Consider the following 17,083-nt stretch of genomic DNA (forward strand, 5'->3'; position numbering starts at 1 on the left):
AACCAACACAGACTGTCGCCATGTTTCATTAGAAAAAAAAAAAAGTCTACATGTGGGTGCTTTTCAAACTATACAGTGATAGCCAAACATTAGTTTTTAATATGTCAATTTAATGAAGGGCAATGAACAAAATCACAGGTGTCTTTAAAATTCTATGCTATTAGTTCTCACTTCTTTTGTTTCACCCATGTGCTTCACTATAAGCTCTTCTACATCTGTGGTAGCGGTCCTCAGCCTGTCTTCACTGTGCTGGCTGGAATAAGCACCAAACAGAGTTGTTGTTCTGTAGTAGCAAGGGGATTGATTTCTTCTTTTTCAAGATGGTGAAGTATGTCTTCTAACTGAACTTTTCCCTTGATAGAAGAAATAAGCATATGTATATGAACACAGACACACACACGACTGAGGATTCAAGATATCTATGTGGGTGCCACCTTAGTCTCCTTATTAGAGTACTAGTCTTTAGGGTACTAGTAATAGAAAGCTAGGAAGCCACCTGAACCTTCATCACACTTATGTATGTGTATGTATATATATCTTGGAAAATCCAAGATATTTCTAAAGAACAAAATATAGCTGGCAATACACATACAAAGCTGCTATGTGAGGAAAACTGAAAGCAGGAATAAAGACGTCTATGTATATATGACTAGAGTCAGACTCTCTACAATGTATATTTTACTTTTCCTGTTGTCATCTAGTTATGAGCACTTAAATGAAACAGCTGGTAATACCGAAAAATGTAAGCTTTGAACAACTGTGTATCTTCTAAAATAACAAATGACATGATATACTTAATGAAAATTATGTACAATGGAAAAAAAAAAGCTTTTCTGTCTGTTCTAAAGTTTGCAACTTTTATCTGAAAAGTCTCCCAAAGGGCTCTTGTTTCTTTTTTAAAGCCCAAAGAAGTCTTTGTTCCTTTTATTGCATATTTAGAAATAAAAGGATTCCTCTGGAAGCTAGAGAGGCCCCTAATTCTATACTATCCAGGATTTATTTTACTCACAGAATATGTCTTATAATTTATGTTGACTTCTCATTAATTCAGTTCTCTTCTGCAACTTCTTGATCTAAGCCTGCTATCAATATCAATTTTTTTAGGTTGCAAGTAATCATGACATAACAGTTTGCAGTATGACAGTATATGAAAGATAAATATCTGCTGATCGATGAAATGATATCTGTGTTACTAGAGCCACTAACTATTTTTTTTTCTTTGAGATGGAGTCTAGCTCTGTTGCCCAGGCTGGAGTGCAGTGGTGTGATCTCAGCTCACTGTACCTCTGCCTCCTGGGTTCAAGTGATTCTCCTGCCTCAGCCTCCTGAGTAGCTGGGATTACAGGTGTGTGCCACCACGCCTGGCTAATTTTTGTATTTTTAGTAGAGACGAGGTTTCACCATGTTGGTCAGGCTCGTCTCGAACTCCTGACCTCAAGTGATTAGAACCACTAACTATTAATAGGACTTGCTGTTCTAATCAAATACAACTTTTAACCAAGTTAATCTGGCCCAAATTGCAGTGACAGACATAATTGTTATTGTACTTCAGTCCACATAAATATACTATTTTGCTTTTTAAAAAGCAAAACCATATTTTTATTATTTTTCTCCTTGATTGCTAAGTTTTCTAGAGTCTTACCATTTCCACATCAACAGTATTTATAGATGATGCATGGTTTTAATTATCAGCTGATACTCATACTGATGAAAAAGCACCCAAGTCTGAATCCTGCACCTCTGTAGGTCCTCTTCATGACATATAACTAAAAATTTTCTTCTGTTCCCCCGATCTCCTTCACCTGGTCCCCACTCATATCTTCCCCCTTCTCCCTACAAGGTCTCTGAGCAACATACAGTTATTTGTGGTTTTAGTCCTGGGTAGCAGAGAGCCCAAGATACTAAGAATACATAGCATCCTATGAGGACTATTTGGCAATATGGAAAAATGCTAAGAAATATGTGATAATGCTAAGAGAAAAAGCACAATGCAAAAGTATTATTATAACTATGTAACACCAGACACACAAAGAAAAGACTGGAAGCAAATACCTCAAAGTGCTAAAAGCAGTTGTGATAAACTGATGACGTAATTAGAAAATAAATGCTTAAATTATTATAAGTCCTGTACTGTGGGTTGCTTGCCCAACAGCATAATCCCCATGCTGTAGGGGTGGAGTAGGGGAGTCTAAGGTTGGAGGATGTTAAAAGGAAAAGGGGTTCAGGATATTGGAAAATACCTCTGGATCTGATCCTTGCTGATCAGTAGGACGGTATAGGCTTCAGGTCAATACTCAAGTGCACAAATCACCCAAGCTCCTTCACTTGACCATTCTCCCAAAGCCAGTGATCTTTATGCACATTTTATTTAGCCGCCCATCCTCATGGCTACACCTGAGTCCTTATCAACAGCCTGAGCTAATGTTGAAACCCTGCCATCCTAAACTCCATGTGTCTCCCTCTAACACCTTCTATGCTTCTTCCCCCTTTTTCTTAATTGTTGTAAATATACATAACTTAAAATTTACCATTTTAACCATTTTTAATAAAATTCCATGGGATGAAGTACAATCACAATGTTGTCTAACCATCACCACAATCATTTCCAGAAATTTTTCATTATCCCAAACAGAAACTCTATACCCATTAAACAATAACTTCTCATTCCCCTCTCCCCCAGGCCCTGGGAATCTCTATTCTACTTTCTGTCTCTATAAACCTGCCTATTTTATATAACTCATAGAAGTGGAATCACACAATATTTGTCCTTTTGTATTGGCTTATTTCATGCAGCATAATGTCTTCAAGATTCATCCATGTTGTATTGCTAATCATAATTTCATTTAAGACTGAATAATATTCCATTGTATGTACATAGCACATTTTATTTATACATTCACCTGTTGATGGACATTGGAGTTGTTTCCACCTTTCAACTATTGTGAATGATGCTGCTATGAACACTGGTGTAAAAGTATCTGAGTCCCTGTTTTCAATTCTTTGGGGTATATACATAGGAGTGGAATTGCTAGATATATAATTCTATGTTTAACTTTTTTTCTGAGGAACCGTCCTACTGTCTTCTACTGCAGCTGCACCATTTTACGTTCCTACCAGCAATGCAGAAGGTCTTAATATCTTCACATCCTTGTCAACACTTACTTTGGGTTATTTAAAAAAAAAAAATAGCCATCCTAATGGGTGTGAAGCAGTTGCTCTCTTAAACTAAAAGAATTCTACAATTACAGTGAGACCTCCAATCTCTGGACCATTACATCCTCTCTCAAACTACCAGATACTCTTTGGCTTCACTTGTTTGCCCCTCAAGCCTAAACCCAACTGTTGATCATTTCAATCCTTCACCAACATCCCCAGTTATCTTACCTCTCTGTCCCACCTTCCTTGCAAATCTCAGCCCTGGAAAAGTTCATGCATTTGACTATTATCCACCTATTTTAGGTTGCTGAGTGCCGATAGAGAACAAAATCAAACAGGCATGCAAATCTGAACCATTACAAATTCATGGCCTCTGGTCTGAACCAAGCTTCTCAACCGCTGGGTCATTTATGAGTTGCTAGTTTCTGTTACTATTTCACTCAGCAACTATTCAAAACTTTTACCTCTCCCATCAAACTGAATATCTCATCTCTCCCCTCACTCTTGGCAAATGACCTTGTCTCCCAGAGAACTAGTAAAACTAAAGTCATCATAAAACTGTCAGTTGCTTCTCCTCATCAACATACCAACCTTCATCTTTACCAATCGTGTCCTCTTTCCCTTCTCAGTGGAAGAGCTTCCCATCCTCCTGATCAAGGTTAATCCCTTTACCTGTATTCTAGGCCCCATCCCATACTGCTTCCTTAGGGAAGCATTTTCTTTTCTGTATGTTCCTTATCTCCTTTTCTACTGTTCTCTTGTCCTCAGCTCAAGACATCTCTGGTCTTAAAAATACAAAAAATAACCTTCCTTTAGCCCCACCATATACCTCTCTAGCTACTGCCCTCTTTTGGACAATTTGTCTCCCACACTCCTATATTGTGGCTTCTGTGCTTGGCTTCCACACTCTCACACTTGCTGCATTTTGCCTTCTGCTCTTACCATTGTACTCGAATTATCAGTCAACAATGAACTCAAAATGCCATATCCATAGCTCACTACAGTTTCAAATTCCTGGGCTCTAGTGATCCTCCTGACTCAGCCTCATGAGGAGCTAGGACTACAGAAATGTGCCAACATGCCCATCTCATTTTTTAAATTACTTTTTAGAGACGAGGGTCTTATATGTTGCCCAGGCTGGAATTGAACACCTGGGCTCAAGTGATCCTCCCATTTCAGCCTCTCAAAGTGCTGGGATTACAGGCGTGAGCCACTGTGTCTGGCCCTGTTTTTGTTTGTTTGTTTTAACATATGATCTCTTTGCTGTACCTCTTCACTCCTTCCCTGAAAGTTTTTTTTTTTTAATTCTGTTCTGTGATGTCACTTTCTCCTGTTTTGACTCCTATGTCTCTAGCCTTTCCTTCTCAGTATGCTTCCTGGGTTCCTCCTCTTCCATCCCTTCAAATGCTGCCATTTCCAAGAAAACCCTGCCTTTAGCTCTCTGCCCTTCTCACTACCATGTGATTAATAGCTTGGGCACAAGAGTCTAACATACCTTGGCTCAAACCTTGGCTTCGCTACTTTGTAATTGTGTGACTTACACAAGTCAGGTAACTTCTTTAAATTTTTATTCTGTCTGTAGAATAAATGTAATAGTAATGCCTACCTCACTCTGTTGTTTGAAAGATCAAATAAGAATCTCTCTCTGCTATGCTCCAGATCAATCTAGAAGAAGTGGCAAGAAACAGAAACACATTGAAGTTGGAACAAATACAGGTGAGTGTGGCAGAGACTGCTGGTGTCCTTTAATATTTACTATTCCCTTCTTCCACAGAAATAAGATATTTAGTGTTTTGACTGATCACAAGGCTGACTTCCTTACTGATAGATACAGCCAGGTGACCAAGTTCTGACCAATGGGTGTAAATGGAATTATGTGGTGCTTCCAGAAACTGTCCTTAAGGAATGTGATGCCCCCTTTCTTGCTCCTTTCTCTTTTCTACTAGCTGGAATTCAGACAAGATAGCTGAAGCTTGAGCAGCTATCCTGGGCACCATAAGCTGGAAACCACATGCCATGGATGGTATAATATCAGGAGAGAAGAAATCTGGGTCTCTGACCATTTCAAGGTGCTGCTCTACCAGTTATAGATTGTTTTATTTTTGACTTTTATGTGGGAGGAATACATTTCTTTCTTTTTCAACGCATTATTATTTTGGGCTTTCTGCCCCTCACACAACCAGCTAATCCCAACTACTATATGAGGGTTATTGAGTGGATGAGGTACAAGGACATATGCTGGAAACTAAATGTGGCTACACAGGAATTGGATACGGAACTACACAGCCATTAACAGTCTCTCCTGACCCATGAGGTCTTTTGTCTCTGAGCTTCCCTGCGAGTTTGCTCCTCTTGCTTCTCTACAGAGATAAACTTCCTCTGCTTGCTCATCAGCAAGGCTGAAAAGAACTATTCAAGTCCTTAGCGAATGTGACTTTTTAGATTAAGCCATTTCTATCTTTGTATCTCTTAGTTCAAATTTTTGAGACAATTGTTTGTTGCTCACCAAATAGGCTGTGCCCCCCTCTCCAAAGTTACCTGTATTTTCCCCATTCAGTCAGTTGTACATGGAATGGGTTGGAAGTAGAGGTACAAATATGGCCTCTGAGGGCCTACTCTTTAAGCAAGATTTGGCAGACAGATGCAAGTTCCAGAGAAGAGGCTATAAGCTAAGAGGGCAATATAAAATGAGTCTACTGTTTAAGACCAATGCGTGTCCAGTTTTCTAGTGAACAACTCAGCTTGAACAACCCATTCATCTTTCCCTCCTCCTTCTCTATTTCATAGTTAAAATCACTGTCAACATAGTTTCCCAAGCCAGAAACCCAGGAGTCATCCTTGATCCTCCTTCATATTCATTCTACTCTGGTATGCAACCAGTCACTGAATTTGCAGTACTTCTTTCATCATTTTCTAATTCATCCTCTCCATGTCTAGGGTTACTGCCTTAGTTTAGGCTTGCCTACTATTTGTTCAATTTAGTATAATAGCATCCTTAACTGATGTTCCTGCTGCCAGGCTGGCCCTCATCCAATCCATTCTCAGCAAAACTCCAGACTGATCCTCCTGAATGCAAATCACTTGCTGCTTAACCTTCTCGTTGCTTTCAGGTAGAGTTCAAACCCTTTAGCTTGGGACCAGATATTCTTCACAATCTGGTTCCTCCCAGTCTCTCTAGCCTTGTCTTCTGCCGCACCTTGACATTAGCCATTCATGTCAGTATACTTATTGGTCCCCATCATGCTGCTTATATTTCCACAAATTTTGACATTCAGGTCACTCTACCTGGAATGGTGCTATGAGATCCCCAAACAAACATTTTCCCAGTGGATTTATTGAGACCTGATGATTAACTTTTAAATTCTAGTAAACTAGATCTTGAAGTAATAAAACTAAATTATAAATGCTCTGACATCTAAACTGTACCTAAAATTGCCCACACAACAAAGTACATAAGAATACTATTCTTGGCCGGGCGCAGAGGCTCATGCCTGTAATCCCAGCACTTTGGGAGGCCGAGGCAGATGGATCACCTGAGGTCAGGAGTTCAAGACTGGCCTGGCCAACATGGGGAAACCTCATCTCTACTAAAAATACAAAAATTAGCCGGGCATGGTGGCGGGTGCCTGTAATCCCAGCTACCCAGGAGGCAGAGGCAGGAGAATCGCTGGAACCCGGGAGGCAGAGGCTGCAGTGAGCCTAGATCTCACCACTGCACTCCAGCCTGGGTGACAGAGCAAGGCTCCATCTCAAAAAAAAAAAAAAAAACTATTCTGTCCAAAGTAGATACTAAGTAAATGTTCATTAAATCTCTTAAAAATCCAATCTCTGGAAAGAAGTGCATCCTGAAGTAGTTTTAGGCCTCCAAAAACTTCTAGATGTAAAGTATAAGGTGGTAAAGCAAACTGAGACAAAGAATTTTAAACGAGAAGAGGACAAGGAGAATGGGTGCAGTCTCCTTGTTTTTTCTCCTGGTAGGTACTCTCCAACTGCATTGCAGGGGCCAGGACCCTATCTTACGCCATAGCACATCTCCTGCCTCTGAGCAAAGGCTGAGCTTTGGATTCCAAAGTCTTTGAGTGACTCTAGGGAACAAAGTACATAGCACGGCCACAAAAACTGAAATATGCTGTCAGGTGACTTTTCACTGTAACCTTTCTTTCTTCTATCTTCCACTCCTTTCACACAAATATAATTTAAAACTCACACACATCTTAAATACAATACATATTATGCACAGTTTTTCAATTCCCAAATAAAATTAGTATACTTTTTTCAAAAGTTGAAAACAGTGTAGCAATGTAAAAAATGTTTAAAATATAAAGTGAAAAAGAAAGGCAAAATGTACATAACTATGTAAAAATGTACACAGCTAAGCAAGAGTGACAGAACAAAAAAATGAACTGTTGATGTGTTAAGACAGAGTTTCTCAACCTTGGCACTACTGACATTCTGAGCTGTTGTGGAGGCAGTTCTGTGCATATTAAGATATGGAGCAGCATCCCTGATCTCTACCAACTAGATGTCAGTAGCATATCCCTAGTTGTGACAACTAAAAATGCTTACGTACATTGCCAAATGTCTCACAGGGGGCAAAACCCCACCCCACTCCCCAGGTTTAAAACTGTGCTAGAGGTCGGGTGCCGTGGCTCACACCTGTAATCCCAGCACTTTGGGAGGCTGAGGTGGGCGGATCACCTGGGGTCAGGAGTTCAAGACTCAGCCTGACCAACGTGGAGAAACCCCGTCTCTACTAAAAATACAAAATTAGCAGGGTGTGGTGGCACATGCCTATAATCCCAGCTACTCAGGAGGCTGAAGCAGGAGAATCACTTGAACCCGGGAAGCGGAGGTTGCAGTGAGCCAAGATCGCGCCATTGCAATACAGCCTGGGCACCAAGAGTGAAATTCCGTCTCAAACAAAACAAAACAAAACAAAACAAAACAAAACAAAACAAAAACAAAAACAAAAAAACTGTGCTAGAATGACAGGAATTTATTTTTTTTGAGACAGGGTCTCACTCTGTAGCCCAGGTTGGAGCGCAGTGGTGCGATCATAGCTCACTGCAGCCTCGATCTCCCAGGCTCAAGTGATCCTCCCACCTCAGCCTCCAGAGTAGCCAGGCTACAGGAGTGCTCCACCATGTCTGGCTAATTTTTTGCATTTTTTGTAGAGTCAGGTTTTTGCCATGTTTGCCCAGGTTAAATTGTTTTTAAATTTATGCCTTGCTATTCAATAAATACATATTAGAAGAGGAAAGGAAAGGAAAGCCCCTTACAATATAGCATCTAACACTTTTTTCAAGAGTTAGGGTTTATCCAGTTCCAATTTAATGTGCAAGATTGAAAAGGCTGCAGAACTTGTTTTTGTTTTCCGGTCTATTCTAGAGGAGAAAGCTGAATTTCTCAGTATTTAAAAACTTGACCAGGCTCTAAGCATGAGACATCACAAACGACTGCTTCTATTGGACTGAGAAATCAAAATATCCAAATCATTGTAGCCCCAAATAGCTGTTTAAAATGTGTATGTTCTGTATGTCCTCAAAATAGGTTTACTTTTAAACCTGAATACTGAAGAAGAAATAGTAAGATTCAACAAGGAATGCGTATTGTAAGACAAATTAAGTCAAGCTTTCCAAGCTAAAATAAAATTGCACTGGATCTAAATTAATCTTATGCCATATTTAAGGCCCTCTGTTCCAGCCTTTTTAGAACAATTGTGTCTGCTCCCTTGCCAAAAATATTTATTTTCAATCACTCCTTATTGTTTTCATTTATTGGCTTACATCACAAAGAATGTTTTCTGATTCAGAAATGGACAGGAAAAGAAGGCACAAGTACTATTTCAATCATCTCCTCTCCAGAAAATTACATCATATCTCCAGTGTTGGGTTCATATGGGCTTAAAGTTGAAATCCTGTCTTACATGATCATTTTGAATGCCCTTTTCACATTGATAAACACATCAATAAAATTTAATGAAACAAGGAACAACCTTCTTTCATTATGTAAGCCTGAAATGGGTCCAATACTGCAATTTTGATTTTTTTTTCCATTTTCAAAACACACTAGACCTGCAGTATTTAATGTTCATATTTACCAATGTGCACTTCTCCTAGTCTCTAGTTTACCCAAGACTGAAAGGTTGCCATAGTGCAAAGAAAAACAGAAAATCTTCCCAATGACTGCAGAGCTGGAGAATGCGAAATACTTAGGTACGCAAAGCATTGTAGCAGGAAAGCAGAAGGAGGTGGTCTATAGATGACAGAGGTGGTGCAGACAAATGGACATTCAATAATGTGCAGCGTGAACAGGGAAAGGTTAAAATGGCTGTGAAATAAGCAGGATGAGAAAGCTGGTGCTTGGAGTGATGAGAGAAGTGGAAAAAGTTGTAGCTTGAAAGGCAGAAGGTAACTGACTTCATGACCTCTGATGTTGAGGATACAAAAGGCCTCCAAATCTTCATCGGGATTCAAGGTTCTGCATGACGAACATCGGCCAAAAAAAAAAAAAATCAGAAAACGGTAGTTCTTTGTTCGCGGGCCTACACGTAGGGGAAAGCTGCCCCTCCGTGGACTTCGTAGTGGCCTGGACCTTCGGGCGTTGTCTGTCCAGGGGCGCGTCTCGACACCTCACCTTTAAGTGAGAAAAGGAACGCCGACCTACCTCGCTGAGGATGTTCTAAGCCCGCTCTAATAATAAGCGGCAGCCTAATACTAAATGCTTGTGGCAGCTGGGTCCGGGGAAAACGGGCGAATTCTCCTTCAGGCGGAATCACTCCAGCCAGGGAATAGAAAGGCCGGGCCAGGAGGGGTTCCCCTCCTGTAGTTTCGGACCATACTGGGGAGAAGCAGAAAAGGCCCGGAATGCGGAAAAGAGGGGAGAATGGGTGCTTTCCTCCTTGGGGCTGAGGCAGGAACCTCAAGAACCAAGTCGGAAATTTTCCTGCGGAGGGTGCCGCGAGCGTCCCGGGGTCGCTCGGCCCCTACGCGCTCAGCTGCTAGCTGCAGGTGCCGACCGAGACCTGGGCGTCATAGCAACCGCGCTCGCCGCACAGACGCAGACGCGTCCTTCCGGCGGGAACCATAGAGACGACGCACGCCAATGGAACCAGAGACTGTGGTTCTTGTGGAGACTGTTATTATGCCTCACACCAGTGGCCTTCGGGTCGGGGGCGGAGTTGTCCCGGCCGTATCGATAGTACAACTCATTCCATTGGCTTTGGAGACAGCTGTAACCATGGTAACATGTCGAGCGTTTGCGACTTAGCGAATACATTTTGTCTTGGGGCGTTCTAGTTCTCAAACAACTTCCCGCCAGGCCTCAGCTGGAGCCCCTGCCTACTAACCTTGGATTTATTTTTCTACAAGTTCCTTCATTCTTAAAGGGGCAGGAAGTGCTAGCTCAAGAGTTCTGAATTTTAGGCCTAGATCGTGTCACTAGCCACGTGGGGCACGCAAGATAAATCACAATTTTTGGATCCAGCTTATTATTGTAAAAAGGAAGAAACTGGGCTTGACTAGAATTGTCCCTAAGGCTGAAGCCCTTTAGAAGTCCTAAGCACTGAAAATTCAGGTAAGGTGAACGTTATCTTCCCCACCTATGTAATGCAAAATAAAAACTTATAAATGACACAAAATTTAACATACTCCATTTATATCATCTTTTTAGATGCTCTTATTGCAAAATTCTAGTTAATTATCAAACTCGATTTTACTCATGTTTTGGGGGCCCTTGCTTTGCTGGTATCCCAAACACAACATTTCTTGGTCTTACTCTAGTTCCCCAAGAGAATACTTTCCAAATTTTTGCTGGTTCTACATGCATTATCTGGACGTATCTTACTCTTTATATAATAAAGTGCCTCAACCTCTCCTTCTGGCACTAGACCTCTTGCAAGTGTTTTTTTCTGAACTAAAATGCTCACCACTAGCACTTGTAGCCCACTTCACTCCTGTTTATCAGTTTAAGTATCACCTACTCAGGGAGACATTCCTTGATCCTCCATCCAAGATCAGGTTCTTAGTTACCCTCATTGACTCATGTTCCTTTTCTTTATACACTTCCATTTGCTGTTAAAACACACACACACACTCTCCCCCACCCCCCTGGAATTTTTACTTGTGTAAATAATCTTTTTAAGTGCTCTGAATATAAATTAAACTGAAGTGGAAAACACTAAATAATTTCATGTAGAACACTGATTGTTTTTAAGCGTTAACAAGACAGGATATAAAATTCCCAAGGGAGGTAATAATTATGGTAAAGACAAACATTAAGATCACTTCTACTTTTAACCCCATATATCCCCATTGTACATTCAAAGATGATGACAGTCATCATCCACATAAAGCTATGAATGCAGAGAAGAACATATTCTACTTCTTGCCCTTCAGTACTGCAGCCACTGACAGAGCCCGCTGCTTTTGGGGTTTTGCAAATTGGACCTGAAGTTCACTTAAAATCATTGTCAAAGGAGCCTGGGTGGCTGGGCGCGGTGGCTCACGCTTGTAATGCCAGCACTTTGGGAGGCCGGGGCGGGCAGATCACGAGGTCAGGAGATGGAGACCATCCTGGCTAACAAGGTGAAACCCCATCTCTACTAAAAATGCAAAAATTAGCTGGGCGTGGTGGCGGGCGCCTGTAGTCCCAGCTACTAGGGAGGCTGAGGAAGGAGAATGGTGTGAACCCGGGAGGCGGAGCTTGCAGTGAGTCGAGATTGTGCCACTGCACTCCACCCAGGACGACAGAGCAAGACTCCGCTCAAAAAAAAAAAAAAAAAAAAAAAAAAAAAAAAAAAAAAGAGCCTGGGTAACATAGTAAGACCTTGTCTCTATGAAAAATAAAATATTTAGCCAGGCATGGTGGCACACACCTGTAGTCTCAGCTGTTCAGAAGGCTGTGGCAGTAGGAGTGCTTGAGTCCAGGAGTTCAAGATTACAGTGAACCATGATTGGACCACTGCACTCCAACCTGGGTGACAAAGCATGACCTTGTCTCTAAGAAAAAAAATTTTTTATTCAAAGGGACTGCTGCTTCCAGAACAGTCTTGACTGCTGCAGTTATTTTTCCTCTGTTCAAGGTCACACTTCCTGATTAATGAAGTATTTCAGTCTTAGAATTTCTGTCAAATCTTCTCAATTAAATTTATTGTATTTCTATTATCAGACAGACACAGGGGCTACCCTTCCCTACTCCATGAAACACCATGAATTGTATTTTAAGTCAAATATTTATGTGAAACACAGTACCTGCTTCTACCTTAGTCATCAATGCTAATTTTTCAAATTGCACCTGGACTATCCTACAGATCATTTAGGGAATTTTTTTGCACTATGCTACTTGTGCCCTCCAAACCCAAAACGTAGGACAGCAAGAGAAGTATTGGAAGTTTTTCAAAGATTCTCAAGGATTCAAAGATTAAGGGCGGCACTGGTGTAACACTGCTTTGCTAAGTGAGAAAAACAATAATTGCAACCATTTAGTGAGTGTGAATCAAATGTTAGGCACCAGACTGATGCTTTCTTTTTGCTATTTCATTTGATCCTCACAATAAATGGCATTACTTTGCAGAGAGATTATCCTCATTTTATGCATGCGGACACTGAGATTAAGTCAAATGCCTCAGTTTATAAAGCTAATAGGTGGCACAGCTGGCTAAGTTGACTCCTAGCCCATACTCTACCACACTGTAATGCATCCCTCAGGACAGAGATCACCAAGTGGCCCCTGCCTGGTCCCAGGTGGAAGGACATATTAAGTTAAACTGAAGAGCAGTCCTAAAATACTTGAAATGTAAACTATTACCCAAACATGAGGTGAATCTACAATAAGAAGCAAAAAGTAAATGCAGTGAAAAGCTCACCATTCTACAATCTATCTTCAGGGAGGTATCCTTCTTTCCTACTACTATATTTGATAAATTTCAAACAAAACAAAACATCCTTTCCATTGTGTCGGCTTTTGGACACACACTTTATTGCACTTGATTTTTTTATACATCCATTTCCTAAACAAGATATGTTTATTCATCTTTTTAATCCTCATGGCTCAGCACAGGGCCTGACATACATAGGCATTCAACCAATATTTGATCTCCAAAGCATGACCATTCATGCATCCATAATCCTCTTTTTATAGTATAAAGATGGCTGACATTCAGGCCCCCATGTATATTTTAAGGAATATATAATTCCCAATAAGCTCTTCTTTTTAAAGGTGATTAACAGTTCTAGTGTTCAATTTCAAAATCAAAATGACATATCAGGTGTCATTAAAAGACAAATGCCAAACCATATTTGCCTGCACACCACTGCCTTTTCCCTTTCTTTCATTTTCTCTGTCCATATGAAAGCCATGGTTTTTTTGTAGTTTTCACCATCTCTAAGAGCCCTGAACAATTTTTGATCCTATAAGGGCTTTTTACTTCAGTTTTTGTCACCTATAAAAGCTGTGTGTCGAGACTGAAGATTATCCACTATCTTCTCTTCTATCTCTATGCCTTTTTCTATTTCTTCCTCTGATAGCAATAACTTGGTTTCCGAGTCTTTGGTTACAATAAACACAAAGGACTGTCGTGACTCAAGGATATTAGCCACCACCACTTGATGCTGATAAATTTCCAAAGCCTTCCGAGCTCGATTAATTACAATGGCGGGGTCAGTCTCCAACTTAAAGGAAATTATAAATGCTTTGGGAGCCCAATCTTTAACCAAAGGAGAAAGCAGTTTTGGCACCATCTTCATTGTTATCTGTATTGGAAAAAGAAAAGCTTAATAAGCAAACAATGGTCATTACCTACCAGGTCAATCTCATGGGAAACTAAGGAATTAAATTTAAGTGGGATTTCTCAACCATCAAACTTTTCAGTTAAATGTTTAGTTTAAAAAGTCTTAGGGGAACACAGTGGCTTGGCCTGTAATCCCAGCACTTTGGAAGGCCAGGGTGGGTGGATCGCTTGAGCCCAGTTCAAGACCAGCCTGGGCAACATGGCAAAAGCATGTCTCTACAAAAAAATACAAAAATTAGCCAAGCATGGTGGCACCCACCTGTAGTCCCAGCTACTCAGGAGGCTGAGATGGGAAGATCACTTGAGCCTGGGAGGTTGAGGCTGCAGTGAGCTGTGTTCATGCCACTGCACTTCAGCCTGGGCAACAGAGCGACACCCTGTCTCACAAAAAAAAAAAAAAGCCTTGGCTCTGTAGAGTTCACAGCGATGCCTAAATTCAAGGCTCCATACATATTCCGGGGCAAACCATGCCTTCTGAATAAACCCTGCCATGCTCTGCCAACCTTACCACCATTAATATTTTCTCAAGCATGTCCCTTTATTTTTGAACCAAACCCTCAAATAAACAGATACAAATAATCTGTTCATACAAATATTTGGCAGAAGCCCAAATAAAGTTGGGTTTTTAAACCTCTCAGCCTAAAATATTTCTTGCATTGGTAGAATGGCTATTAGATTCCATTTTTAAATTGTCACATGTAACAAAACTTAGCAGTGAGGAAACTGATTTTATTTTCACTTGACCAAAACTCCTAGTACCTCATCCCCAATCCCTTCTCAGGGTAATGTTCAGTTGCTTTGTTACTTTCAAGATAGAACTAAAAACTGTGGGATAAACTAAAGATCCCAGAGATTAAAAAGCGTGAAATCACTAAGCTAATCATCAGACTTTCCCCTAAAAAAAAGCTGTTAGTGTGATAGGGATCATATACCAGTTTATTTATACTTTATTTTTCTCCTTAGCATTTATCACTACTAAACGAGTTATGTATTTGACTTATTTATTGTCTCCTCTGCAGAGGAAGCAACACAAAGGCAGGGTATGTTTCTTTTCACTGCTTTCATCTCTAGGTCCTACAGCAGTGTAGGACCTCAATAAACTATTCTACTAAGTCGGCAAATGCCCCACAGATAAGAGTTTCTCCTAATAAAATCCTACCTGTATCACCCAATAAATGACTAAGAACTCCTGAAGGTTCCAAAAATCTAAAATCACAACCACACCTACCTTATCCATATTTCTTCCTTAACCTACAATAGCCCCCAACTAATCTACCCACTCCACTTTCTCCCTCTCTACTTCGTCTTTCATACTGATGCCAGAATGTTGTTCTCAAACAAAAACTTTATCTCATTCTCCTATGTGTCCCTTAGCTCCACAAGAAAAAGTCCAAGCTCCTTAAAAAAGGAAAATAAAGTCTTCTACAAAGCAAGCCATCTCTTCAGTCAGCTCTCCAGCCTTACCAAAGCACTTCGGTTCACAGCCCACTGCCCACTTTCAAATTCCTACTGCCATACTCCACCTGGAATGACCTTTCCCACTTCGTACACCCTCTGCTCATTTTGTTTTGTTTTTTGGTGTTTTTTTTTTTTTTTTGCGACGGAGTATCGCTCTCGTCGCCCGGGCTGGAGTGCAATGGCGAGATCTCAGCTCACTGCAACCTCCGCCTCCCGGGTTCAAGCGATTCTTCTGCCTCAGCCTCCCAAGTAGCTGGGATTACAGGCGCCTGCCACCATGCCCGGCTAATTTTTGTATTTTTGTAGTAGAGACGGGGTTCCACCATGTTGGCCAGGCTGGTCTCGAACTCCTGACCTCAGGCGATCTGCCCTCCTTGGCCTCCCAAAGTGCTGGGATTACAGGCGTGAGCCACCGCGCTCGGCTCTGCTCATCTTTTAAAACCCAGTTCAATTCATCTCCTCCAAGAAGCTTCATCGACTCCCCCAGGATTCACTCGCCCCATGATCTGACTGCACTTTGTACATACCTCCACTAGAGCATTTATCACTCTGTATTGTAATTATGTCTGTGTCCAGCTCCCTCACTAGATTGTGAGGTCCATGAGGGAGGGCGGTGTCTTATTCATCTCTGTATCCCCTGTGCCTAGCGAATACAGATGCAGAAAGGCCATCTCCAGATCAAGAGGAAATTAACCCAAGATTGGTTATATGGGATTAGATCTCTGGAAGAGAAGCGCCCATCACCTGCAGTGGGCCCCCAGATGACTGGATCTTGTGTTCAGGCATTTCAGAGACAGGAACATAGAAATCTGACACAGCCGCAGCCAGGTAAAACATCGCAGAAGGGCCTGCAAAGAGAAACACAAGGTGTTAACAAATCGGCGAGGTACGATATAGGATCAGCTCCTTCTCAACTCGGGTTCCCCAGCTGAGATCCGTGGGTAAGCAGGAGGTAAGGGGATAAGTGGCTGGAAAGAAAGGCTGTGCTTCCAGGCAAAAGGGGTACTCCTAGGGCACGCACCTAGCGGATTGAGTGCCTGGGCCGCAGCCTGCAACAGATGCAAATAGTCCGCCAAAGTGGTGAACTCTACCGCCAGGAAGGTGCCTGCAGCCGCAGCCTCCTGGTAGCTCCTCAGAGCCTCAGCAAAACCCGGAAGTGCATTCTCCTCGGCCTCCAGGCTCAGCAAGCCCGAAAGGGCTGGGCCCGAAGGCCGCAGAGCGGACAGCCAAGTCTGGGGTGGGAAGCGGTGGGCATAGGGGAAGGCAGAGCGAGCGCGATACAAGAACAGGACCCCGTAGCCGGCGGCTAGGAAGGCCTCGGCCGAGGTTGCACCGCGCCGCCCGCTGCTGAAGTTGTCCAGGAAGCGCACCGGCCGCGCTTCCAGTGGGACCTTGGTGCCGCCTGACGTAACCAACACCACCCGCCGGCCCTGCGCGCCCAGCCTGGCCGCGAAGCGAGCCATAACCTCAGCCCAGCGCGCAGCACCGGGAGGCTGGGGGAACTCGGCTACCGGATCCATTTCCGCCATCTGCACCGCAGCGGCCGGCGCCTGCGCACGTTTCGCGGCCGCCGCGCCACGCCCCTTCTCGCCTACCTGGTGTACGCGCCGCGCCGTACTGAGTGGGCGGTTCACTACCCTTCTTTTGACACTAGGTCCCGATCTCGCCAAGTCTGGAAAT

The 17,083-nt window shown here is 42.2% G+C and overlaps 1 protein-coding gene across 3 annotated transcripts; it reads right to left on the reverse strand.

The window, feature by feature from the left end:
* Nucleotides 1–89: 89 nt before the first annotated feature.
* PPCS (phosphopantothenoylcysteine synthetase) lies at nt 90–16,994 on the reverse strand. 3 transcript variants are annotated; one of them, XM_016960393.3, is made up of 3 exons: nt 16,425–16,968; nt 16,148–16,251; nt 90–353 (listed from the first exon to the last, which is right to left on the reverse strand). In XM_016960393.3, the coding sequence occupies exons 1-3, from the start codon at nt 16,930–16,932 to the stop codon at nt 231–233; spliced, it is 735 nt and encodes a 244-aa protein (XP_016815882.1). In that variant the 5' UTR covers nt 16,933–16,968; the 3' UTR covers nt 90–230. The 3 variants fall into 3 exon arrangements, with proteins under 3 accessions (XP_016815882.1, XP_016815874.1, XP_016815890.1); XM_016960385.3 differs by lacking the exon at nt 90–353 and adding an exon at nt 13,099–13,907 and having other exon boundaries at nt 16,425–16,994; XM_016960401.2 differs by lacking the exons at nt 90–353; nt 16,148–16,251; nt 16,425–16,968 and adding exons at nt 13,099–13,907; nt 15,931–16,069.
* Between the last annotated feature and the right edge of the window lie 89 nt (nt 16,995–17,083).

The sequence above is a fragment of the Pan troglodytes genome, chromosome 1 (genome assembly GCF_028858775.2).
Source record: "Pan troglodytes isolate AG18354 chromosome 1, NHGRI_mPanTro3-v2.0_pri, whole genome shotgun sequence".
NCBI classification, from domain to species: Eukaryota; Metazoa; Chordata; class Mammalia; order Primates; family Hominidae; genus Pan; species Pan troglodytes.

Bases quoted from the DNA above. Each gene is read 5' to 3' on its own strand.
- PPCS (XM_016960385.3), bottom strand. From the start codon at position 16,932: ATGGCGGAAATGGATCCGGTAGCCGAGTTCCCCCAGCCTCCCGGTGCT. The intron at 16,252-16,424 runs GTGCGTGCCCTA...TTCTCTTTGCAG, and splicing joins CCAGGCACTCAATCCGCTAG to GCCCTTCTGCGATGTTTTAC. The intron at 13,908-16,147 runs GTGATGGGCGCT...TTTCCAATACAG, and splicing joins CATCTGGGGGCCCACTGCAG to ATAACAATGAAGATGGTGCC.